Raw genomic sequence first — 26,506 nt, 5'->3', positions numbered from 1 at the left:
ATGACAAGGCACAACTGGACCACAGATACCAGGGTGAAGTAAGTTTACCTGCAGAAAGAGATTGACTTCCTGCAGTTTTTGCCTTAGCTCTCGCCCAGCTCTTTGTTCAGCCTCCTTTTTATAGACTTCTACGTGGCTGCGATCCATCATCTTGGCCTCTAAATGATGCCTGAGGACAACCACCTCTTCTTCCAGATGCTGCTTCCTCTTGCGCAGTTTGTCACAGCTCCCATGCAGCCAAGCCAACTCTTCGCGCAAGCCTTCATTTGCTTTTTCTAGCTGCCTCGACCTTCTCCGCTCTGTCGCCAGCCAGTGGGAAAGTTCACGGACCTGTAGACAGGGAAAGGACAGACTCACTTAGCCTCAGCCTCAGACGCTCACAGGAAACCAAATATCCACAGAGCTGGACACCTTCTCCTTTCATCAGAAACAATATCTATCGGGGGGGGAGGGGGCGTTTTGGATGGACAGGGGGTGCGAGGAGTGTTACATATTTGTCACACAGTCAGGTTACTTCAGGACAGAACTCACAAGAGACACATCCTCTTCTTTCCGTGACACTGAAAGCTTCGCCAACAGTGCTCCAGAAAGGAGCTTTTCAAGCAGTGGAGGAAGAAGGCGTGTTCTTTCCAGATCAAAGCGGGAGTTTGTTTTCAAGCGCTTTCAGGAAGTACCAGGTTTCAGTAGGCCCCAAAGGTCAACTAAAACTCCGTCTTCCTCTTTGCTCCTCAGAAATTTACCTTTCCCACACCAGCACCCTGGTATTGCAACGCTTCTTCACTTACCAAAGGATTAGTTAGGCATTTTCAGGGATCACAGGGGAAATCCACTCACTTCGGAACACAGCCACCAGATCATTAACAACAGGAAACAGAATTAAATCATACAGGCTTCCAAAAACAGCAAAAAACCCGAACAAACCAAAGCTCACCTTTGTTCTTAATCTACCAACTTCGCTGCCCCTTCCAGAACGCGTGTCCTCCATTGCGCCCTGGAAATCCGACTGGGACTCACTCTCTCGCCTCTCATACGCCCTCAGTTTCTTCATAGCTCTTTCAAGAAGCCTCCTGGACCTGTGCAGCAAATTAGCGCATAAAATAGGAAGCCCAGGGACAGTCAGCCTTTGCGTATACACTTAGGTAAGCAGCATGGATGGGGCTTACCTTGTTTGTAACCTGACTGACAGGCCAGGACTTATGGACCCCCCAAAAACCCAAACCCAAACCAGGGGAAAAAAAATCATTTCCCTCCCACAGATCACTTGCAGGGTCGAAATTTCCTCTGCTCCCATGGAGGTACTCCCTTGGCCTGAAAACAGAGGTGACGGACTTCTGCCTGCCCTCCCTCTCTCCCCACAACAACTGCAGGGCAGCCTGCACTTCCACCTACCTAAAACCGTACGCTCACGTACAGAAGCCACTTGCAAGATCTAACGCAAGGCTTGAAGGTGCTCACAAACTGTTACGTCCTCATAGTCTTAGGGTCAAGTTAAATAAAGCTTGACTCCCAGCCTAGTCCATACTTCTTACAAGTACTAAAAACCCATACTTACCTGTTGCATTCTTTCTGCAGTTCCATGTTTCTTCTCATTTCCTGCTCCAGTCGGGCTTCTGCTGGTCGCTTCCACTCTACCAGCTTCTTCATTGACTTGCTTTTGCTCTCACACTTTCCAAACAGAAAGAAGAAATGGCACACATAACTCAGTAATGGCATCTATAAGCATTAGGTGCAGACAGCGTTCCTCACACAGATGTTGCAGGACGTCTCTCTCTGCTAGCCCAAGGCCGCAGAACTCCAGGGGACAGAATGCCCACGTAAAGGTCAGCACTTCAGTTTTCCCACTGAACAGGCCAATACTGAGGGACAGAAACAGTTGCCTGCCAGCCCCCCCACCTCCCTCCGTCCTGTCCCCCCCCACAAAAGGGAAGGCCACCTGCTACTAGGGGCTCACGGGGAAAAGGTGGAAAAGACCCTGAAGAACAGCTTCCTCAGTCCCTCTGCTACTAGCAGGGGGTACTTATGTAGCCACATCAGTGGAGAGCAGGGCTTCATTTAAAGCTTCAGGAGGAGCTTCAGCCATCAGCAGGCAACGGCCCTTGGAGGAGTTCACCATTACAGAACTCTTGGACGGTTTAGCTGCCCACACACACACACACACACACACACACACACCCCCAACTCCCCCAAAAACCTGAAAGACTAGAAGAAGAAATTCACAGCAACCATTGATGTACCTGCTGACTTGGGTCTTCTTCCGAAAGCACGCGTCTTGTCCGTAAGCCAGTGATCAGGTCCTCCAGGCGATTATGAACCTACGGAAGCATTAAAAAAAGCAAAAAAGGCACGCTGACACTTTCCAGACTGAAGCTCACACCTCATTTAAGGGGTATTACCAAAAAGAAGTGCCACAAGCATTTCTCCATCTCCCTACTCCTTTACAATCTACCCCCAGTTCCAGTGATCCAGCAGTCTCCCTTCGTTGAGGGCTTGTCTCCACCAACTCAGACCAAGCACACCGAAAATAACACTGCCTAGCAATGTGGGATTCCTTCATTGGTTGCAGCTGCGCATCTTTGGAGTTCCTCAAGTTACTTTACAGATTTACACCTTCCAGCCAAGGAATCCATAGCCACTAAACAGGGAAGGTGCTCAGAGGCCGGGCAACGGAACTCTTGCCACAGTCCGAGGATGCCAGTTAGGGCTCGGCGACAAAGCGCTTGGCACCAAGGCAATTCCACAAGCTAACCTGCAGAATGCCTTTAAGGCAGGAAAGCCATCAGGCAGCTGCGCTTCAGGGGTAAGCACCACAACGGATCGTCTGCAGGCTGCAGGAAATGACTTCCCCTAGGCTCCCCAGGACAATCTCTTCTGAAAATTTCCCCCCCCACACACAGAGCTAGCCTCAGGAGCTCAGGAAAACAAAAGTCATGACTGGCTTACAGAGGCAGAGCCACGCAGCTCTTTCTGAAGAACTTTGATTCTAGCAGTCTGTTGCTGGACTCTGCCTTCCAGGCTGGCGTTTGCAAGTTCAAGCCTTGAAAAGAAACACAGGTCTCGTTATGGGAAGACACAAGAGCACAAATACTGACACAACAGTGGGAAATAACATCATCTAAAGCAAAAGCTTCTCTCAAAATTGTGCATTAACTTGCTGTGATGCAGCAAGGTAATCCTGTTGCTTTTACACTGTCCCAGAAAGCAAAGCCTTGCTTCACCGTGACAGTTCCTTACCGTCCCACTCGTTCTTCCAGAGGTTTTAGGCTAACAGTTCCTGAGGAGGCTTCCAGAAGGTCTTGCAGTTGCTGGGAAACAGCTACCACTTCTCTTTGTTTCTTTTCCAGGGCCGTCTTCAAGTCCTGAGCACAACGCTCGGACTGAACACGCTGTTCTTCCGACTCCTGCAACTGTAAAACCACAGCCAGGACCCACGCGAGTCAGCTGCGTTTTCCGTACAGACAAGGCGACTGCTTCGACTCTCAAGTCATCTCTCCAAAACCCTGCTGCTTCATCCTCTTTCATACTGGCCTCTCCCATCCCCATCCTGAATACTGCTCAGAATACTCAGAATACTGCTTTGTCCTTTTTCCTCATTTACAGGGAAGAACAATGTCAACGCATTTATTAATGTAGTTACAGGTTTTGCCTACCTTGGCTTTAACCCTGTCCAGTTCCTCCTGCAACCGCAGTTTGTCTTCCTTCAGCTCACCGCAACAAAGCTTTGTAACTCCAAGCGAGCCTTCTGGAAGCGACTGCTGTTCAAGAGCATCGGCAATCTCCTCCGGAAGCTGTCCGGCCATAGCCTAAGGAAACATTGTTACATGAGCATGAAGAAGAGGGCAGGAGCATGGAATGTGTTCTTCTTTTCACTCGCTACATCAGTCTTCAGAGTGAACTCAAAGATAAGCAGCTTTGCCCACCACCTGCAGGCGCCTGCACAACCAAAGACCTCTAGCCATTTTGGCCACCTGAAGACATCTAATCTGTCAGCATCTCTTCATGAGGGCTGCTCTTTCCCAATATGTAAAAAACAGCTCAGTATTACTCTTCTTGGAAGAGACGCTGAGAGCGTGGGCTTGAGCGTTTCCTTCCTTTTTAAGATAACGCACAATCTGCTCTGATGCAAGGGCAAGAGCCATAGCTGGACTGCAGGTATTACTCTGATCATCAAAGCCAGAGCTTCCTACTTCCAACCCTGGGCTTTCAGCCTTCGGGCAGGTCTTCCACTTCACAAAGGTAAAGAAATGATTTCTGCAATACACCTATAGTCTGTCTCCCCCACAAAAGGGAAGGCCACCCGCTACTAGCAGGGGTTACTTATGTATCCCCATCAGTGGAGAGCACCGCTTAATTTAAAGCTTCTGGGGGATCTTCAGCAATCAGTGGGCAGCAGTCCTCAGAAAAGTTCACTGTCAGGGAACTCCTGGATGGTTGAGCTGCCTGCGCACAAAATAGTCATAGCCTGGAAGAAGGAATTCACAGCAACCATTGATGCACCTGCTGATTTTGGTCTTCCTCCAAAGGCATGCACCTTGTCCATAAGCCAGTGATCAAGTCCTCCAGGCAGTTATGAACCTACAGAAGCATTAAAAGCCACACTGAAGTTCACACCACATTTAAGAGGTATTGCCAAAAAGACATGCCTCAAACATTCCTCCCTCTCCTTACTCCTGTACTATCTACCCCTCCCTGTTCCAGGGAGCAGAACAGCCTTAGCTTGAGGCTGCCCTAAAATTGTCAGCAACCATTGCCTGGGCCGTTTGAGGCAGAGCTGTGAGGCATACAAATGGTCATCAATGAGCAAAGACAGGAGTAGCTTCTTCATCCACGGGATATCCAAAAACCCCGCCATCTTCACCAAAGGCAAGGATAAGCACTGTGACTGCCTGCCTTCTTCTCTGGCCAGCTGCAGTACAGCCCACAATTACACTTGCACATCTCGTTATTTTCAACACCTCTTCAGCCCTAATTAACCACAACTACGGGGGGCTGTAGGACCAAGGACCCTCGCTCACTAGACAGAGCACGACAACCACTTGCTTTGTGCAGGCCCCAGATGAAAGCGCCTTGCTTCAGCTGCTATTAACCCCTGAATTCGGGATGCCTGGACATTCCAAGGCAGCATCGTACAGGGTTCCACAAATGACACCACAGGGACTCCTCTTCACCTCTTCACGGAAAACAACACACACCAAGATGCCAAGGAGCAGCCATTCTGCAGAGCCTAAGCAGTTCCTCCTCACTGAAGGCTTGTCTCCACCAACTCAGACCAAGCACACCAAAATAACACTGCCTAGCAATGTGGGATTCCTTCATTAGTTGCAGCTGCGCATCTTTGGAGTTCCTCAAGTTACTTTACAGATTTACACCTTCCAGCCAAGGAATCCATAGCCACTAAACAGGGAAGGTGCTCAGAGGCCGGGCAACGGAACTCTTGCCACAGTCCGAGGATGCCAGTTAGGGCTCGGCGACAAAGCGCTTGGCACCAAGGCAATTCCACAATACAGACAAGGCGACTGCTTCGACTCTCAAGTCGTCTCTCCAAAACCCTGCTGCTTCATCCTCTTTCATACTGGCCTCTCCCATCCCCATCTCAATTTCCTACGGGCGGCCGTAAACAACGCCGGAACACCAGGCCTACTCTTTCAATGACTCGTGATGCTCCTAGCGCCCATGTGGTCACTCCTCCACGGGAAGCATCAGCAACCTCCTGCTGTAGCTCTCTGGCCATACCCTAATGAACTAGTTACATGCGTATGAAGAAAAGGGCAGGAACACGGACTACGTTCTTCCTTTCACTCACTGCATCAGTCTTCAGAGTGAGCTCAAAGATAAGCAATTTTGCCCACCACCAGCAGGCGCCTGCACAACTGAAGACCTCTAGCTATCCTGGTCACCTGAGGACATCTAATCTGTTGGCATCTCTTCACGAGGGTTGCTGTTTCCTAATTCATTAAAAAAGGGCTTAGTATTAGTGGGCTTGAGCAGTTTTTCTTCTCTTTTAAGACAATGCAAAATGTGCTGTCCTGCACAGCAAGAGCTAGGGTCTGACTGCAGATATTACTCTGACCATCAAAGCCAGGGCTTCCTACTTCCAACCCAGGGCTTTCGTCCTTTGCGCAGTTCTTCCATTTCACAAAGGGAAAGAAATGAATTCTGCAATACTTCTGAAGTATATCTGGAATCTGCTACTCTCTGCAGTCTCCCTCCTGCACTCATTTGGGAATAACAGCTCCCTTTACACTAACATCTTCACGGGTCTTTAACACAGTCACCTGTCCGTCGTACTGGAAATCTGTATCTGTTCGTGTGGCAGCAGCCTCGTGTCCTGCACGCTTCTCTCTCGCATCTGCGGACACCTGGTTGAGTGAGAACACAAACAAGCAGAGAGTGGGGCAAGGAGTTTCCACAAACACTTCAGCATCAAGCTGCAGGTGTCATACCCAAGCACGACTTGGATCGTCACTTAAGCATTACCTGCCGTTTCACTGCTGGTTCTGCACTCACGCATGCCGTCAAGGCAGGCAGGCTCTGGAAGTATAACAGGCCTTTCAGAACCCAAAACAGTGCTCCAAGCCTACACTGATTTTTTTTGTTGTGCTTACTGCTTGGCTGCACGGTTCCAAAAACACTCATTTCATTGGGTACCGTGGCAAAGAAGCAGCAACCCTCCCAAGCACTTGCAGAGCCAGAATCTGTACTCTTTCAGTGTTACACTGGAAATCACATTCAAAGGCCAGTTCCTATGAGACCTAGGACATCAGCAGACCCTACTTAGGCACAGTCCTGACTGAACAGCTTGCACAGAGCAGAAGCTGCTCAAGTTCACAGGAGCAGACACATGGCAGAAGCAGCCAAAGGGGTACTGAGCCTCATCAGCGCTAGGGCCCATGTCCTAAACAAGCTCCCAAGCAGTTCCCCCCACGGGGACCCGAGGACCCCACTGCGCCTCTCACTGAAAGCACCTCAGAAAACGAAGGAAAGTCCCTGTCTTCCTCCTGCTTCACTCCTGCTGCCGACGTAACACCTACAAAGGAAGGGAGAAATGACACACCACGAGTCCTTCTTTCACTCTGCTGCTCCCCGCCTGTCAGGCAAGCCCTGCAGCCATGAGTCGGATAACCCTTCAACTACAGAGGAAAAACAGCACTGTCATTCCCCCCCCAGCCCCACCAAGGTGCTCTCGACGCTTCCCAGGTCCTTCTTTGCAGCAGAAGATGCCCAAGCTCAGCATGACACCTCCCACGGCTACAATAAACACTCAACAGATGGTCGGGTAGCATCCAAACGAGGCTCTGGCATGCCAGAGTCCTGGAGTAGGGAGGTTTGGGGGCATCTCCCCTCCAAACTAGGGCTCCAGAGTTTGGCACTCACAATCCCTTTGCACGGTAGAAGAGGAACCCTCAAAGCACTAGCCAAAACATCCTCACATGTGCAGGAAGTCACCAAGGAGCAACGCTCCTTGCACTCCAGCACTACCACAGAACATCTCCCACAGTTGACTTTCCCTACCCTCAACCTTCCCCCCAGCACTGGCTGGCAAGGGGAAAACTGGGGGCTGCACCATCTCACAAGCAGATCACCACTTCCGTTCACTGACGCAGCACAACTAGCAAAGAAACAAAGGGGATCAATGTTTATTAACTCACCTCTCACACCAGCAGGGGCTTCTGCAGCATTCGCAACTTGAGGCTGCTGGTGCTCCTCCTCTCCCTCCCCTTCAGGTGACTCCTCCTAGAAGAGGCCAGCCAAAAGAGTGAGAAAGAACAGAAACAAGCATCCTCTGCACAGGCAATCCACACCTTCCAAAATACTCCTCTTCTCGGCACCCACGCAGGGAAAAGTTCTGACTTCTCTTCTACGAGGCCTGCGGTTTTTCCTCAGGAACCTCTTTGAGTAGACAGCAATACCCAACGTCCCAAACGTCCTGCTCCAGTTCTGCAAAGCCCCTGACAAGCACTGCCTGCACACAGTCTGACCCTGGCCTCACCTAGGTTACAACAGCCAGGAGCGCACACACCCTTTCCCCCTCCTTTGCACCAAGGAAAACCAACGGCTGCCTGCTTCTCAGACAACCTTAGTCAAGCCTCCTTCTCTTTCCTCACTTTCACACTTCAACCCAAAACAGTGCTCCAAGCCTACACTGATTTTTTTTGGTTGTGCTTACTACTTGGCTGCACGGTTCCAAAAACACTCATTTCATTGGGTACCGTGGCAAAGAAGCAGCAACCCTCCCAAGCACTTGCAGAGCCAGAATCTGTACTCTTTCAGTGTTACACTAGAAATCACATTCAAAGGCCAGTTCCTATGAGACCTAGGACATCAGCAGACCCTACTTAGGCACAGTCCTGACTGAACAGCTTGCACAGAGCAGAAGCTGCTCAAGTTCACAGGAACAAACACATGGCAGAAGCGGCCAAAGAGGGAACTGAGCCTCATCAGCGCTAGGGCCCACGTCCAAAGCAAACTCCCGAGCGGTTCCCCCCGCCACCGGGGATCCCACTGCGCCCCTCACTGAAAGCACCTCAGAATCCCACGGAGAGTCGCTGTCTTCCTCCTGCTTCACTCCTGCTGCCGACGTAACACCTACAAAGGAAGGGAGAAATGACTGCTGCTCTCCTCCATCAGGCAACCTCTCCCCCACCAGGCCACCACTTCCGTTCACTGACACAGCACAACTAGCAAAGAAACAAAGGGGATCAATGTTTATTAACTCACCTCTCACACCAGCAGGGGCTTCTGCAGCATTCGCAACTTGAGGCTGCTGGTGCTCCTCCTCTCCCTCCCCTTCAGGTGACTCCTCCTAGAAGAGGCCAGCCAAAAGAGTGAGAAAGAACAGAAACAAGCATCCTCTGCACAGGCAATCCACACCTTCCAAAATACTCCTCTTCTCGGCACCCACGCAGGGAAAAGTTCTGACTTCTCTTCTACGAGGCCTGCGGTTTTTCCTCAGGAACCTCTTTGAGTAGACAGCAATACCCAACGTCCCAAACGTCCTGCTCCAGTTCTGCAAAGCCCCTGACAAGCACTGCCTGCACACAGTCTGACCCTGGCCTCACCTAGGTTACAACAGCCAGGAGCGCACACACCCTTTCCCCCTCCTTTGCACCAAGGAAAACCAACGGCTGCCTGCTTCTCAGACAACCTTAGTCAAGCCTCCTTCTCTTTCCTCACTTTCACACTTCAAACCACTATCACATCTTACTAGGCTGCAGTAGCTCTTCACAGACAACATCTGCGACAGTCTCTCAAAGGTCACTGAAAGAAACAGAGCCCGCTTAAAAATCAAACATGCCTGCATCTCCAGCAGTACAGGGGGGGTTTCAGCACCAGAATCGGATTCTTCATCACAGCCCACTCCCAACGCCAAACACCTCATCTGGATAAACAAACAAACAGGAAAAAAGAGAGGGGAAACAGGCGGTGTGAGATCACGCACAAGCCTGGAATGCCATCCGCATCAGGCAGCAGAAAAAAAGACCCGCTTGAGCAACTGCCCCCCCAAGCACACTTGAGGAACCTGACAAGGAGGAAGGGAGAGCCAGGGCATGAAGCATTTCTGCAGATTTTGATCAATAAATGCCCTTCTTCCATATCCGTCACAATTCTATCACCAAAGTTACTGGAAACAAAGAGCAAGGTCTGGAGGACAAAAGAATAGGCAGTCTAGGAGCTGATCAACTTTCACGGTCTAGAAATCTGACTCAGATGAGGAAAACCATGTGGTCGTTTTTCTTGTCACCTACTGCTCTTTCCCCCCACAACAGCAAGACTGCTGCATGCTCTGCTGTGGCTACAAGTCTTGCAGGAAACAGCTCACAGCAGCAGAAAGGGTGCAGGCAGGAGACCGCTTTGCGGGAGGAAACCACCTGCCTGGAAACGTGCTTTCGCTCAAATCCAGACAGGTCCTCCCTGCAAGTCAGTCGTTTCGTGGGAAAAGTTGCCTGGTGAGGCACTTTACCTTGGCAGCTAAACAGCGTCTTTCTTTCTCACAAGCAGGAAGGCTGTCATCACTCTCCTCTTCCTCCAACAGGCTTGAAAAGAAAAGGCAAGAAGGACCGCGTCTCTCTCCCGTCTTTCCTCTTTTTAGGCAGGTTAAAGTATTTGGGAAAAGGTACTGTTCAACTCTCACCTTACAAAGTAGCCATGCGAAATGTCGTCTCTCACTGTTCAAATAGCAATTGGCATGATTAATTCTTAGCACCTTTGAATGTCAACAGTGCCTACAGGCATGTAACATGGACAATTCCACAGGCCTACCTGGAGTGAAACAGCCATGCGAGACAGCACGAACAAAAGCATGCCCCAAACCACCGATTTTCTTTTTTTTTTTTTTTTTTTTTTTTTTTAAGAAAAAAAGGAAAGCCCCTGTCTATAAACATGGGGAAATCCAACAGGCAACAACCCTCCGAATGGACGGCTAACACACTAATTATAGAAGCACCCTCACAGCCTCGCAAGACATGGGTCCAGTCAGCAACACAGAAGCGCATTTACAAAACTTTAGTGGAGGCCTCAGATGGAGTAGCACACAAAGTCAGTGCTGAACACAATAAGCTTCAACAACACAAGCCACCAAAAGAAAAGGCCGTGGGGATTTTCCTCCTCAGCTCCTCCACGGTTAGGGATCCTACCTCCGCCAGCCAGAGCACAGGCACCCAATGCAAAGCCAGCAGCTCCTGCTCCAGGAGGCGTGCTAAGCACTGGCATGCCTCTTGTGCCGCCTGCAGAAGCTTCTCCCGCATTTTTCTTCTCTGTGCAGTCTGCCAGGTGTTGACTAACACTGTGTACAGAAAGAAAGGAAATACCGTCACTAAGAACAGCAGCATCCTTGCATACACCGCTTCTAGAATACAAATAGCCATTTATTCTCCATCCTACGCCTATTCAGAGCCAACTGGTAAGGTCGCACACACATGCTAGTTACACACACCCAGGCCCCCTTCTTTCCTGCTTCCCTCCATACAGGCTAGGAGAAAGGGAGAAGAAATGAGCTCTAGATTTGGGGTCAAGCGCTGGTCTGGGCAGGGGCTTATATACACTTCACTTGGCAAAGACACACTTTTCAGACTTTGCGTTGCTCGGACGTGAGCTCAGCATTGCAAACTTGAAACCTAACGGAGCATTTTGGGTGGAAGTCGAGGAAAATTTCCCAATTCACACTTGACACGGGAGCAACACGTACCAGAAGATTCCATCTCGCCCAGCTTCAGCAAAGGTCTCCGTGCATCACTAAACCTTGCTGCTGTTACCAAGCGTGCCCTTAAGCCAACACGCACATCCAGACAACTTAGCAACTCTGACGGTGACCTAAAGCACTTACTGAGCGTGCCCAGAAGTAGCAGCATAATCTTCTGCTGTCCGTCCCAGAATGTCTTTCTGGGAAAGATCAGCACTGTAGCCAAGAAGAACTTCTATGATGCTCATGTCCCCAGCAGAAGCAGCAAGCATAAGAGGGGTCCTAGAGCATCCAAAAGATGAGAGGAAATGTATCAGCCGATACACACGTTTCACTGCCGTTACTTTCATCCCTGTTTGCTCCCCAAACAACTACTTCCCCCTTTCCCACAGGCAGAAGGAAAGCAAAGCCAACTACACGGAAGCACAGGAGAACTCGGGTCGGAAGGGGCCTCGAGACCGCTCGCGGCCAAACACCACCCCAAAGCACGTGCAGCTACGAGGCCACACCGGGTTGCTCAGCGCTTTACTCGGTCTGGTCTTCCAAGCCGCCAAGCAGGGAGGCTGCACAACCTCCTCGCGCAACCCGTTCCGACATGTCACCGTCCTCACGGCAAAGAAGATTCTCCTCACATCCACTTGGAACCTCTCTCGTCTCAATGCGCACCCGTTGTCAAAGCGAGTGTCAGGACAGAGAGACAACGCTGCCCGCGAGACAGCATTTACATACCAACTACGCCTGGGCTGTAAAAACCCGCTCCTGCCTAACAGCAATGCTGCCGAACTAACGGCAAGTTCCCTGCCTTGTGGCGACCAGACACAATGCTTTCTGGCAGTCCTCAAGGCGGAAGGCGTCCAGTGAGGCATGACAGCAGCCAAGCGCAGAGCACTTTTCAAAAGCCACGCAGAGGGAACTGCTTCTCTGTGGCTACTTGTGCCTTTTAGAGGCTCACGCCCACGCCTCTCCTCAGTCAAACTTGAAGAATACTCAGGAGACCCACACCCTGTTGTGACGAGCCCTTCACCTTTCAGGCTGATCTCGAGTGTGCACGTCAGCTCCTTTTCTAAGCAGGAACTCCACCATCTCTTTGTGATGCTCGGACACGGCAAGAGCGAGGGGCGTGTATCCCACCTGAAAGCATAAATCCCCCCCAGTTAGAAAAACACAGAGAAGTGAAGCAACTTTTGCTTTCCAAGAGACGCCTTACCCACATTCTACGCTTACCTTATTCTGCGCATCAATATGGGCATTGTGCTCCAGTAACTGCCCTGCTAGAGAGGTGTTAGGAGCAAGGGCAGCGAGGTGAAGGGCAGTGTTGCCGAGAGCATCTGCAAGATTAGGGTCGGCACCATGCGCTAGCAGAATGGCGACACATTGTTCTTGCTGGCACTGTACCGCCTGGAAACAACACCGGGAAAAAGAAACATTTCCAGCAACTACGTTTCCCTCTGTCACAACTCCCACCGCTTGCCAACCTCAGAAAACAAGAACGCGGTCAAAGATTAGGTACCGGATGCCTATTTGGCACCAAGCACAACGCGATCTCCACCCATACCCAGGTCACGAATCACCCAAGAGATGGATCGCTCAGTGCTTAACTTCTAAGTCCTACCTACAACAGCATCACATACTCCACGTACCTTCATCAGTGGCGATCTCTCAAAATTATCACGAGGATTGAGCTTGCACTTCCTCTCTACTAAGTACGAAACAACCTCCGCATGTCCATTAGCGCAAGCAAGATGCAGAGGTGTCCTAAAAAGTAAATATATTACATTAACACAGACAGAGAGAAAGCTGAAGAGACCGCTCCTGCCTATGTCACGTGTGTAGGGCCACTGCTTTCCGGTTCCAAAAAACAAGCTTAGAAAAAGTTTCTCATCCCTTCAGCAATGACGGCAGTTGCACGCCCAAAGGCAGAGACCGGCTAGGAAACATCCACCTCACCCCCCCCCCACTCGTTTATGAAAACGACGTTCACTCCGCTCCGCACCCGGCTCCCTGCAGACGCAGTCCTGCACCCAGGCACAGGATTCTTCCCGCACAGCCTCAGGCTGCCGCTCTGAAACTGCTGCCCTCCATCCCTCTGCCCAGGCAACTGGCCGCTGCCTCCAGCAGCACTACGCACACCGCCCAGCAAGGACGACCAAGGCTCGGGCGCCTTAAGCCTGCGGCAAGGGAACCTCGAGCTTCCGCCAGCATCGCTCACGTGACAACACCGTGCCAGAGGCTAAGGAGATGGGTTGCAGGACACCATCACATCAGCCCCGCGCTGTGCTTTTCGGGAATTCGTGCCTTCTCTCCTTCCCCCGAGCTTACTACTGCAGCAAACACGAGGACGCGCTCACTCCCAAGGGCCCTCGGCAACACCTGGCAAACCAGAGAGCAGAAACCTTCCCCCTCGACCCTGTCATGCCGACAGCAGCAGAGCAGCCCTCTGTCTTGCCCCCAGCTGTGACTGCCCTTCTCACACAGCGTCCACCCCGAGGGAGCACGACTGCCTTTCCACCAGCCCTCACCAGCTGAAGGAAACGGCACTTCCTGCCTTCCTTCCAGGCAAAGCCGTGCCGTGCTGTGCCGCGCCTGGAAGACAGGAGGCCCTTCAAACTGCCAAACGCCTCAGCTCAAACCACCGCAGCCGACGCGGCTACGAAGGATCCCGCGAGCACCTCGAGAGGGCTGCTGCCACGCAGGCAGCACAGGCGACGCTGCGGGAGAGGCCGCTCGCAAAACCTGCCCCCTCGTTTCCGCCCTCCTCAGCCTCGCCTCGCCTCGCCTCGCCCAGCAAAGGAGACCTCTCTGCCGGCAGCACGGGCCCGCCGCAGCCTCGCAGCTGCGCCGGCGCCTCCGGGCACGCGGCCGGGCCGCCGCCGCGGCCACAGCCGGCACCGCCGCCGCGGCCCGGCCCTCGCGGCCGCCCCTCGCGCCGCCCCCACGCTCGCGGCACCGCCCAGAGCCCGGCCCGCGGGCGCCACCGCCCCCCTCACCGCTTCGCCTGGTCCCGCCCGTTGAGGCCGGGTCTCAGCAGCCACCGTGGCCGCCGCACCTGCGCCAGGTCGCCGCTGGCGGCCGCGCGGTGCAGCTTGCCCAGCTCATTCTCGCGGAGCTCGTAGGCGGCGCCCATGCAGGGCAGGGAAGCGCTGCCGCGCGCAGGCGGCCCCTTGCCGAAGAGCCCCAGGAGCCTCTTCATGCTGCAGCAGGGACGCAGACACGGACACGGCCCCGCCTCGGGCGGGGGCAGAGGAGCCGAGCCCCGGTGGGCCGCGGGGCTGGGGGCACCGGGCTCGCAGCCCCCGGGCCGGGGCCGGGGCCGAGGGCAGGGCGCAGCGAGGCTCCGAGAGAGGCGCCCAGCGAGGACGCGCCGGTGCTGCGGCAGCAGCGGCCACACGCTGAGGGCGCTGCCTCCAGAGGCCGATGCGCAACAGCCGCGGCGGGGGCGCTCGGGGGCGTCACAGGGCGCCGCGTGACGCCGCGGGGGCGGGGCTCCGGGCGGGCCGGCGGCGAGTCGGCGCTGCCGCCGCCTGCGGGGCGCGGCCGGGGCGGGGGGCGGCGCTGGGAGCGCCTCGCAGGGCTCCGGCGCTGGGGGTTCCCTCCCTGTAGGGGACGAGGCCCAAGTAACAGCACTGTGAACTCGAGCAGCTGCTCCTGGGACCAGAGCCCCAGGGAGGGTCCCAGGCTCACTCCCCTTGGCTCATTGGTGCCACTGCCCTGAGCCGACGTGTGTCTCAGCCACTCCTGAGACTGGGCTGAGAGAAGGTTCCAGAAGCCCAGGAGCTGGCACAAAAAAACAGGCGCACGTAGGAGCCCTGGGTGGGTGGTTTCTCTCTACACTGAACACTGCTGTTGGCAGGTCCAGTGCTGGATCCACAACTGGCGATTCGCTCTCGCTCTCTTGCTTGCTTTCGGGCTTGCTTTCCTTTTCACACAGTTAAGGCCACCTTGGTTCCCCATAAAGCCGCAGAGCTGAGGCAGGTATAATTGTTAGAGGACCAATGTCCGCCGAATATTTGTTCCATTAAGGTTGATGTGTATGAACGGACCTTGAGTGCCGTTTCGCCCTCAACCCATACCGAGGGGATTTGCAAACCTGGGTCACCCTCCCCCCCTTGTAGGTGGGACGTGACACTGCCCCAAGGCAGCGCCTGTGCTTGCATCCAGGCGAGGCCCCAGTAGCAGAGGACGTGCAGCCTCCTTTCCGGGTGCTGGAGGTTCACGCGCGCACAGAAACGCGCTCCCTCAGCTCTGCAGACTCGCCAGCACCCAGGGGGGCGGGCGCGGGGTGTGTGTGTACAAGCGTGTACACTGTTTTTTCTGTTTTTCTTAAAGGCAACTGCATAAATTCTGTGCCACTATTATTTGGATAAGCAGGAAGTTTTCACATAAAGCTCTAGCTTGGAAAGCTAGTAGAAAACAGCTGTGCTTAGCTTGACAGGAGCTTGACAGCTTTCAAGTAGTTGTGTCCAGAAACTAGGAACGGTCATCTTCCTTCACAACACTGCTAACATATCCTGACAAATTACCTTGCTCAAGTTCTTCAGCGATATTTTTGACCATTCCCGCCGCACCTGGAAGTATATACAGGATACCCTGAAGACCTCAATAGTTACATGCTTGTAGTACTAGCTTCTACAGCCTTTGGAAACCCAGCTGTAATGCAGAATAAGAACGGGAAACATCATCCCCAATACAATACAGAGAAATTCGTTGTCCACCAAGACGCATTGTGTGGCATTAACTGCATCACAAAGCAATCGCAACTCATCAGTTTTCTCATATTCTGCTTTTTAGAAAGTACAGCAAAAAGCACAATGACTTCACAGCAACCAGGGAAGGTCAGAGATCTATCCACAAGCGCACAAGCAGCACGTTTACACTGTTGACAGCGGGTAAGGCTCGTGATGCCTGCGGTTTTTTCCATCATGATGCACGCCGGGACATCTAGAAGTGACTGTCCAAACAGAGAGCATACAGCTTCTGGGCTTAGGTAGAGAGCAAGCAGTTCAGGCTGAATCCCCGGGGGAATCACCACTAATTCTGAGACACACACAGGCTCACCTACCAACATACCGACACAGAGAAGAGCCAAAATGCTGCTTAATTTACTCATTACCAAAGGACTCAGGCCAGAACGAGCTGGCTTTCCTTGCAGCAGTCACCTCTTGACGGTTCTTTTTCAGACAGCACTGCTGACTTACTATTTACCCGCGGGGGTTGCCCGAGGGCAGTCATCCGGATCACCCTGTGAGACTCCACGAGACAACGCTCAGAGCCTAGGAACTCCACTTCAGAACATTACCGGCACGGGTACAGGTACGGTACGCCGACACGTCCTTTAAACAGGACCCTTGGTACGCAGGGGGCACCACAGCACTGCGTTAGAATTAGAGGGGCCTGAATACTTCTCAGGGATAAAACAGACGGAAGGGGAGAGCTTGCCCCTGCCTCCACTCTGTGCAAAGGAGGGAACGGATCAGGGCATTCTGTGAAGAATTATGCGCTCCCTTGTCCAACTCTTGCCATGCGGTTCCCAAGCCTCGTGATACGCTGCTCACCATTCTGTGAGGAACGTGCTGTCTCACAGACTGCTAATTCTGGGGCACACGTGGACCAGAGCTATTGCCAAGATTGTGAGGGTCAGCAGACACATTTAGACTACTGGAACCGGAAAGCAGTGGCCCTACACACGTGACATAGGCAGGAGCGGTCTCTTCAGCTTTCTCTCTGTCTGTGTTAATGTAATATATTTACTTTTTAGGACACCTCTGCATCTTGCTTGCGCTAATGGACATGCGGAGGTTGTTTCGTACTTAGTAGAGAGGAAGTGCAAGCTCAATCCTCGTGATAATTTTGAGAGATCGCCACTGATGAAGGTACGTGGAGTATGTGATGCTGTTGTAGGTAGGACTTAGAAGTTAAGCACTGAGCGATCCATCTCTTGGGTGATTCGTGACCTGGGTATGGGTGGAGATCGCGTTGTGCTTGGTGCCAAATAGGCATCCGGTACCTAATCTTTGACCGCGTTCTTGTTTTCTGAGGTTGGCAAGCGGTGGGAGTTGTGACAGAGGGAAACGTAGTTGCTGGAAATGTTTCTTTTTCCCGGTGTTGTTTCCAGGCGGTACAGTGCCAGCAAGAACAATGTGTCGCCATTCTGCTAGCGCATGGTGCCGACCCTAATCTTGCAGATGCTCTCGGCAACACTGCCCTTCACCTCGCTGCCCTTGCTCCTAACACCTCTCTAGCAGGGCAGTTACTGGAGCACAATGCCCATATTGATGCGCAGAATAAGGTAAGCGTAGAATGTGGGTAAGGCGTCTCTTGGAAAGCAAAAGTTGCTTCACTTCTCTGTGTTTTTCTAACTGGGGGGGATTTATGCTTTCAGGTGGGATACACGCCCCTCGCTCTTGCCGTGTCCGAGCATCACAAAGAGATGGTGGAGTTCCTGCTTAGAAAAGGAGCTGACGTGCACACTCGAGATCAGCCTGAAAGGTGAAGGGCTCGTCACAACAGGGTGTGGGTCTCCTGAGTATTCTTCAAGTTTGACTGAGGAGAGGCGTGGGCGTGAGCCTCTAAAAGGCACAAGTAGCCACAGAGAAGCAGTTCCCTCTGCGTGGCTTTTGAAAAGTGCTCTGCGCTTGGCTGCTGTCATGCCTCACTGGACGCCTTCCGCCTTGAGGACTGCCAGAAAGCATTGTGTCTGGTCGCCACAAGGCAGGGAACTTGCCGTTAGTTCGGCAGCATTGCTGTTAGGCAGGAGCGGGTTTTTACAGCCCAGGCGTAGTTGGTATGTAAATGCTGTCTCGCGGGCAGCGTTGTCTCTCTGTCCTGACACTCGCTTTGACAACGGGTGCGCATTGAGACGAGAGAGGTTCCAAGTGGATGTGAGGAGAATCTTCTTTGCCGTGAGGACGGTGACATGTCGGAACGGGTTGCGCGAGGAGGTTGTGCAGCCTCCCTGCTTGGCGGCTTGGAAGACCAGACCGAGTAAAGCGCTGAGCAACCCGGTGTGGCCTCGTAGCTGCACGTGCTTTGGGGTGGTGTTTGGCCGCGAGCGGTCTCGAGGCCCCTTCCGACCCGAGTTCTCCTGTGCTTCCGTGTAGTTGGCTTTGCTTTCCTTCTGCCTGTGGGAAAGGGGGAAGTAGTTGTTTGGGGAGCAAACAGGGATGAAAGTAATGGCAGTGAAACGTGTGTATCGGCTGATACATTTCCTCTCATCTTTTGGATGCTCTAGGACCCCTCTTATGCTTGCTGCTTCTGCTGGGGACATGAGCATCATAGAAGTTCTTCTTGGCTACAGTGCTGATCTTTCCCAGAAAGACATTCTGGGACGGACAGCAGAAGATTATGCTGCTACTTCTGGGCACGCTCAGTAAGTGCTTTAGGTCACCGTCAGAGTTGCTAAGTTGTCTGGATGTGCGTGTTGGCTTAAGGGCACGCTTGGTAACAGCAGCAAGGTTTAGTGATGCACGGAGACCTTTGCTGAAGCTGGGCGAGATGGAATCTTCTGGTACGTGTTGCTCCCGTGTCAAGTGTGAATTGGGAAATTTTCCTCGACTTCCACCCAAAATGCTCCGTTAGGTTTCAAGTTTGCAATGCTGAGCTCACGTCCGAGCAACGCAAAGTCTGAAAAGTGTGTCTTTGCCAAGTGAAGTGTATATAAGCCCCTGCCCAGACCAGCGCTTGACCCCAAATCTAGAGCTCATTTCTTCTCCCTTTCTCCTAGCCTGTATGGAGGGAAGCAGGAAAGAAGGGGGCCTGGGTGTGTGTAACTAGCATGTGTGTGCGACCTTACCAGTTGGCTCTGAATAGGCGTAGGATGGAGAATAAATGGCTATTTGTATTCTAGAAGCGGTGTATGCAAGGATGCTGCTGTTCTTAGTGACGGTATTTCCTTTCTTTCTGTACACAGTGTTAGTCAACACCTGGCAGACTGCACAGAGAAGAAAAATGCGGGAGAAGCTTCTGCAGGTGGCAGAGCTTCCTGAGCTGTGTTTTATGCAGGAATTCTGTCTCCTTAAGTTCTGTGGACCTTGGCTAATAAAGATGTCATAAAACGTCTTTGTGGAGAATGCTGTCTGCACATACTACGTATAGATACCAGTACGGAGTTGTGTGTACCATTTTTTTTTCTTTCAAAAGCGTGAGAGCAAAAGAAAGGCAGTGAAGAAGCTGGTAGATTTGAAATAACTGGCAGAAGTTCGCCTGGACCAGGGAATGAAGGGAAACATCTAACTGCAGAAAGAAACTGCAAGTACATTTTTTAGTACTTCTAAGAAATAATGAATAAACTGGAAGTCAAGCTTTATTTAGCTTTACCCTAAAAACATGAGAGTGTAACTGTCTGTGAACAAATTAAAGGCTTGCGTTAGATCTTGCCAGTTGCTGCCTTACATAAGCATACGGTTTTAAATAGATGCAAAAATCATTGCAAGTGCAGGCGTACCTGCAGTTTTCCTCGGAGGGAAGGCAGGAAGAAGTCGCTTTTTTCTGCTTTGAGGCAAACATTTGACCCTCTGAGTCATTTTGGGTTTTTTTTCAGTAAGTGCTGGTCTATCAAGAACCTTAAAAATGAAGCAAGCTCTGTCCATGCTACTTACATAAGCATATGTGGAAGAGGCTGATTGTCCTTTTGTTTCCTATTTTCCTTACTAAAAAAAAAAAACGTTCTCTGCAGGTTCAAGCGGCTTCTAAAAACAGCTATGAAGAAAGTGAGGGTGTACGAGATGTTGCGAGAGTGTAAGTCCCAGTTTAGTTCCCAGGGAGAAATTAAGAACAGGTATTCTGAAATAGTCAATGAAGTCAGTAGATTAAGAACAAAGGTGAGTGTTTTTTGGTTTTGTTTTTTAAAAGAGTATGTCATTGAACAATAGTCTTGTGCTTTTCAACTCACCCATATGGGTGAAATGCTGCTAGGTTGGTATCTGAGCTGTTTAGGTGAAGTGTTTGTTGGTTTGTGAACTGTTGCAGAAGAACTGAGGGAACAACTGAGAAGGGATGAGCAATCCTATCAGTAATCATTCAAAAGATGTGCTTATTTTAACAGATGAGCATGGCTTTCATTTGGTTTAAATACTGAGTCAGCTGGTGACAAACACTGTCTCAACGGACATGCTCCATGGATTGTCACAGAATTGCGTATGGTCTGACTGCTCTGTCTGGTTAAGTGAATCTGTCCTTTCCCCGTTTACAGGTCCGGCGACAGAGCGGAGAAGGTCGAGGCAGCTAGAAAAAGCAAATGAAGGCTTGCGCGAAGAGTTGGCTTGACTGCATGGGCGCCGTGACAAACTGCGCAAGAGGAAGCAGCATCTGGAAGAAGAGGTGGTTGTCCTCAGGCGTCATTTAGAGGCCAAGATGATGGATCACAGCCAGTTCTCCAGGGGAATTGCTGCCTGGACTTTTTGTTCTGGCTGTTTATTGTGATGGATTGGCATCCTTTTGTGTGATCCCCTTGGCTGCATAGTTGAGGCTGGGGAGATCACAGGTAGCGTGGGAGAGCGCGGGGCATGGGCTCTTTGTATCTTCAGGAGGTTGTTGAACAGTGACGGGATATGTTCATCTTCGAACAGCCATTGCAACCCAGAATTTGCATGGCCAGACCTACAGGTGCTGCTCTGTCATTCTGCAGGGGAAAGTGCTTAGAAAAGAAGTTGCTGAAGTTATTTTGGTTTTGTGGAGGTATCCTCATAATTTCAGCGAGGAATTATTTTGTGTTTGCCCTGTCCTACAGGGACAGTGTTCTTTCAATAGCTGCTTTGATTAATAGTAGCGCTAACACTGGGTTTCTTTTTTATCTCAAAAATGAAATAATGTGGTAGTTTGCTTTCTTCCTTGATTGTTGATGGTGGCAGGGAGGTACTGTTGTCTCAGTGAGTAAGGTTGTACTCATTAAACAGGCTGCGTGAAGTTCATTGGGGGTAACATTCCTTTTTTCTTTCTGGTTTTTGAAACTGCATTATGTGCTTCAGATGCAGGCAGCCTTCCAGGACAGATTAGAACAAAGAAGTGCCAGTCATCACGCTTCATTGAGAAACCAGATAAAGTACAGAATTAGAGATCTAGAATCTGAATTGGATAGAATAAAAAACACACAGCAAGACAGTATTTTTCAAAAGAATCCACACAGGCAGAAGTGGGAAAGTACAAAGAACTCTATTTGGCAGGAGCAAAAAATAGAAGATGCCTAGCCAATGAACTGGAAAGCTAAGCCCAGTCTTTTTTTGAACAAGTAATAGGATACTACATTTTGTCATGAATTTTCCTCCTAAAATTCCTCTTCTACATCTGGTCAGTATGATGGACCTAAGTCCTAAGATGACATATTTATGAACAAAGTCAGCTAAGACCCTTCCTTGTATTTAGGATTGTCTTCCTTTCTCTTTAGTATTCCAGCGGTAACACAACTGATCATGCCTTTGCAGAGGATTTCTGGAGTTACCTGTATTTTACTAGTCAGCCTTCTGGCCGAACTGTAATGGCCTACTCTTCCTCTATATACAGCGAAAAAGACAAATTTCATGTTCTATCCTGTTGTCCTCCAAATACAAAGGCTTGGATAAGGAGAGGCCTTTTGGAGAACAGAATTCATTCTGTGGAGCAAAATAATCTTTTTGGCTTCCATTTTAGCAACACAATTTTGGTTTGAGTTTACATTGGCACGTGGAGGTTAGCCCAGAGTGACTACTGTTCAGAAAAGGTAATATAAATAGATGGCATAAATGCTTTGAAGCCCTAATCCTAATCCTGAAGAGCCCTAAGTATTGGAGACTCTTGCTGCTCCCTACAGCTAGTCTGACTTCTTGGAAGTACACTTTTCAAAAACTTCAGTTTCTGCTTTATGTTGCCTTGGGAGTGACAAATAAGATAGGTCTCTCAGGCCCGAATACTGCATTTCTCTTTTCTTAACTAAGGTTTGTCTGACAGCAGATCAGTACTGATGATTTGAAGTGTCACATGTGGCTGCGAAGAAAGTAACTTGTGTTTCCAGTTACTTTCGTTTCTCTTTTGGTGCTGTTGCTTTCACAGATGCAAGAGCCAAAGTGTGTGACAGCAAAAGATCCACACATTACGTGGTAGGAGGAACTGAAATCAAGATCCCAACTTGAAGATCACCTTGCTCAGCTTGATAGGGAAAGGCTGAGCTCTTGGAACAGGTGAGCCTAGAAAATTCTCCAGCCACCTAACAAATACCCAGGAGCACAGTGTTACCTTTTGTTGAGTTGTTACATACTCAGGTTCTTGTTTTATCCTGCAATTCAAGCTCTTGAAAACTTGTGATTTGGGTAATTAAAAGTCAGTTGGTAATTTTTGTGAAAGCTCTGGGGTGGTTCTGTTGTGGGGAGAGCTCCCAGTGTTGCCTGCTATCTGTTTAGCATATGCAGCAAGGCTGAAGTTCCCCAGTTCTTTTTCTTTCTTAATCCCTTCCATTTTCAGAAGGCTATTAATAGAGTATGAGCTGGAGACTAACTTTGTGAAAGTATTACTAAATTACCATTCTTGCATGCTTCTGAAATTTTTACAGAGAGAATGAGAAGCTTGCAGAAGCCAGTGCTGAATGCCTATTTGAGTGCCAACTCTTTAATCACAAACCCAGTGGTTGATGCTTCCTCTTCAAGAGGACAGAGTAGAAACTTTTTCATTCAAGGTATAACATTTTAAATGTTATTCTTGAATTATTTTTAAAGAGTATGAATAAGCAAGGTGTATACTGAAAATGAGCATCCACTCCTAGCTCCAGGACACCCAATCCAGTAGTCTAAATGTGACTGCTGACCCTCACAATCTTGGCAATAGCTCTGGTCCACGTGTGCCCCAGAATTAGCAGTCTGTGAAACAGCACGTTCCTCACAGAATGGTGAGCAGCATATCATGAGGTTTGGGAACCGCATGGCAAGAGTTGGACAAGGGAGCGCATAATTCTTCAGAATGCCCTGATCCGTTCCCTCCTTTGCACAGAGTGGAGGCAGGGGCAAGCTCTCCCCTTCCATCTGTTTTATCCCTGAGAAGTATTCAGGCACCTCTAACTCCAATTCAGTGCTGTGGTGCCCCCCACATACCAAGGGTCTTGTTTGAATGATGTGTCTGCGTACTGTACCTGTTTAAAACACGGTAACAGACAAACCAGTGTAAGTAATGAGCACCAGTGGCAGTTGCAGAGATGCATTTTTATGGATCGCTGTGAAGGTATGTTTCAGATGAGAGAGTAGGATGCACTTACAGAAGTAACTCGAGAGGCAGCCAGTACTGTTCCATCAGCAGTGGCTGTTCTGTATACAAGCAGAGGAAAGCAGACAAAACAGAGGGACCCATTACAAAGGCGAAATAAGGTGAAGAAGACAAGGATAAGGGAACAAGAGGGGTAGGGAGCAGGAAACAAGGGAAGAGAGCAAAGGTCAGAGAAAATGGAGCAGGATGTTAAAAAAAAGAGAGAGGAGAAAATCGTTTCACTTTTAGGAAAAAAGCTGTCCTAGTTTAAGAGAAAAGGGCTGGCACTGGTGCCTTTTTTTTTAAAGGTATGTATGTTTTTGTATGTATATGTTCTCTCCTATTTTTGTGTATGTGTCTTTAGGGAGATAAATTCCTCTTCCTACCTTTGGTAAATGGCTGCAAAATAGTGTGCTGTGGGAGCACTGTGTGAGATTGAGGTCTGCCATAATGGAAGCTCTATTTTATGATCAGAACTGTTTCAGTCCTTACCCAATGTTAAAGAATAGTGAATTGAAACTGTCTAGAAATGGCTGCTTAGCACAACTTATATAAAACTTGCTTAGCATGAGTGGCTAGATTTGCTGAAGCCTTAGGCCGAGCGTGGGAAAAGTAACGAATCTTTGCTTAGTTTAATAAAAAATAGTGCCTCAGAGCTCATTCAGGCTGGGAAAATAAGGGAGCCACACGCAGTCTGCGCACCTGTGTCACCGACTCCGAGAGGGAAGACGCCAAAACAATGGGGAAAAATAAGACCTTGGGAGACAACCGCCAGACCCAACAAAAACAGAGGTACAACCGTCATCAGAGACTGCAAAAACAAGAATAAAGAGAAAAACAGCTTGCCTCTGAATGACGATGAGACCCAATGAGGAGCAGGAGACCCCAGACCAAAAAATTATTATTGGTCTAACTGTCGCGTGAGGGGTGGGAAATGTAAGTTGAAAAGACTATAATTACCCAGAATTTGTTTATGTTAGGGTCCCTCTTCGAAGGCACCCAGCTCGAGCTGTAATTACGGCACACGCGTGATTAAAATTATCTGATTTGTTTTGATTTGACTCTGAACTTTTCTGCGGGAACCTAGGGTCGAGCCCTGTTACGGTGGCCGACAGGCCTAATTTCCATAACACCTAAAACTTACTGTGAACATTGTACGTCTTCATTCATTCCCCAAGTGTGCATAAGTACCTTTGGCAAGTCTCAGCATTAGGAAAAATTTAAGCTAGCTTGAACTTTAAGAAGAAAGTGAGCCATCTGTATGTGAGGGTCATGGGTTAATCAGTTACCAGCTTTTAGGTTGCTTCTACCAGGGAAAACTACGGTTCTCTCCACAACAGCAATTGAAAACAATGTCTAAGTCCGTTCCAAACTTAAGTTTAGGTACCTGTGAAATACAGCTGGCACAAATACTAAGCACAAGCATTAACCATAAGACTAGTCAACAAAGTGGATAATAGATAATAAGCTTTCTGCCTACCCATGTTTTTGCTGTAGTCTTTTATCATCGGAATGAATACAGTCTTCATACTGTTAACGTTTCTCACCACATCTCCATACTTGTGAACAGAACTGGCCAGAGCTGTGACATGTGTTAGAGCCTGGAGGGTGCAGGCAGGCACAGGAGCCTGGCTGTGGGTGCAGGCAGGCACAGGAGCCTGGCTGTGGGCCCTGGTCTGCCATACTGACCAATGGGAGTGAGCGCCCCGGTTCCCCGGGGCCGTGGTGTGCCGGTCTGGTCTGGGCAGCAGTGGATGCAGCTTTGAGTTTGTGTGTGTGTGTCTGTGGGGTGGGAATTGCTTATCACTGCTGTCCCCATCCAGACCGTTAATAATTCCTGGGCTGTATGTCCCTGAGCAGTGTGGTGCTGCCCAAGTGATCAGCCCCTTCGATCCCCCAGGACACGTAGTGGAGAGAGCGTCGGAAGGGTGTGGTGGGGGTTCTCCTGCCGGTTGCACCTGAAGTGAGGTGGCGTGTGGAGGACCCCGATCTTTGGTGGAAGGGGTGTATGGTGATGTCACTTATTTAGCAAAACTCTACCCACAAGAACAGTCACCCAGTAAGTCCTGCCACCCTGCATGTGTCCCCAAAACCACAGGCACAAAGCAGTGCAAACCAGGATCTGCACACAACTCCCAGTGCCCTTTGTTTTGTGGGACATCTGTCCCAGGAGAGCAGGAGATGGGTAAAAAGGACCCACAATGTCCAACACTTGGGGGTCATGCAGTAAAAATCCTGCAGTTTCTCAGGAGTGGAGGGGGGAAGAGAGCACCATTTTCAAACTACATTGCTGTGGGTGGGTCCCTTCTCTGCCTCTGAAAACTCAGCGGAGCTGGGAACTGCTTTGGTGCCTTGCTGAGAAGCATGGTCACAATGCCGCACTGAGGAGGTGAGAATGGAAAAGGGGCAGGCTCACAAAAGCAGTGATATGTGATCCGAAAATGCAGCAATTTGTAATGTGAATGCTTCCCATTACAGGACAGTCGACGAGTCTCCTCCAAGACAGAGCTTCCTACAAAGGAACAAGAAGAATGAGGAGAAGAGAAATGAAGGTAGAAAATTAATGAGTAAATGCAAATGATGTGCTCTGGTGTTGAATGGTTTTCGAATAGACTGCTAAGCAGGCAGATTTCATCTGATTACACAATATCATAGAGCTTCCTACTGGGAATTTACAGTACTATTGTTACTTAGTAGATGACTCATTCTCAGTTACTTAAAGAACAGGCACTAATTATTGTTGGAATAAATTTAGTCTCTTCCAAAGGCCATTTTAGTCTTACAGACCAGGCATTCATTAACACTTGTAGACTCGACGGGTGGGGTTGGGAGAAGCGATGGAATATTGTTTCAATGTGTGTTTTGCCATTTGTGCTTTGGTGCATGTGTCAGGAGCGGTTTGCCAAGGTTGCAAGGCTGAAGTAGCTCCTTGTGTCTGAAGACATGGTAAATGGTTAGGTTGACCTCCATAGCTGGCTGCTTTCACTGCTGCCCAGCCAGGCCTGGAGCGTGACAGTCCTTCTCAGCTTCCAGGTCTCCACTTGCACTGTAGGAAAAACAAGTGCCAAAGGGATCAAAATGCAGCCGTGTGTCGGATCGTGGCAAACTGAGCGAATCTAACTGAAAGTGCAT

General features: G+C 50.2%; 2 protein-coding genes and 2 long non-coding RNA genes across 4 annotated transcripts; 1 reads left to right on the top strand and 3 right to left on the bottom strand.

Annotated features, from left to right (window-relative positions):
• Positions 1–3,236: 3,236 nt before the first annotated feature.
• LOC135327553 (uncharacterized) lies at positions 3,237–4,626 on the bottom strand. Its single transcript, XR_010387865.1, has 3 exons — positions 4,495–4,626; positions 3,648–3,800; positions 3,237–3,404 (listed from the first exon to the last, which is right to left on the bottom strand). It is a non-coding gene; the product is annotated as an uncharacterized LOC135327553 (long non-coding RNA).
• A 1,544-nt stretch (positions 4,627–6,170) lies between these two features.
• Positions 6,171–7,020, bottom strand: LOC135328276 (uncharacterized). The gene is made up of 3 exons (XR_010389087.1): positions 6,963–7,020; positions 6,475–6,528; positions 6,171–6,356 (listed from the first exon to the last, which is right to left on the bottom strand). It is a non-coding gene; the product is annotated as an uncharacterized LOC135328276 (long non-coding RNA).
• A 2,113-nt stretch (positions 7,021–9,133) lies between these two features.
• Positions 9,134–14,447, bottom strand: LOC135327228 (ankyrin repeat domain-containing protein 7-like). Its single transcript, XM_064505376.1, has 9 exons — positions 14,164–14,447; positions 12,817–12,931; positions 12,401–12,574; positions 12,201–12,307; positions 11,321–11,458; positions 10,632–10,780; positions 10,130–10,163; positions 9,959–10,031; positions 9,134–9,376 (listed from the first exon to the last, which is right to left on the bottom strand). Exons 1-9 carry the CDS (start codon positions 14,364–14,366, stop codon positions 9,134–9,136), a joined length of 1,236 nt encoding a protein of 411 aa, XP_064361446.1. The 5' UTR covers positions 14,367–14,447.
• Positions 14,448–16,985: 2,538 nt separating this feature from the next.
• Positions 16,986–19,158, top strand: LOC135327227 (ankyrin repeat domain-containing protein 7-like). The gene is made up of 5 exons (XM_064505375.1): positions 16,986–17,046; positions 17,289–17,462; positions 17,556–17,662; positions 18,405–18,542; positions 19,083–19,158. The coding sequence occupies exons 1-5, from the start codon at positions 17,041–17,043 to the stop codon at positions 19,156–19,158; spliced, it is 501 nt and encodes a 166-aa protein (XP_064361445.1). The 5' UTR covers positions 16,986–17,040.
• The last annotated feature ends 7,348 nt before the right edge of the window (positions 19,159–26,506 follow it).

The sequence above is a fragment of the Dromaius novaehollandiae genome, chromosome 1 (assembly GCF_036370855.1).
Source record: "Dromaius novaehollandiae isolate bDroNov1 chromosome 1, bDroNov1.hap1, whole genome shotgun sequence".
Taxonomy (NCBI): domain Eukaryota; kingdom Metazoa; phylum Chordata; class Aves; order Casuariiformes; family Dromaiidae; genus Dromaius; species Dromaius novaehollandiae.
This window is presented reverse-complemented; position numbering and strand designations above follow the sequence as displayed.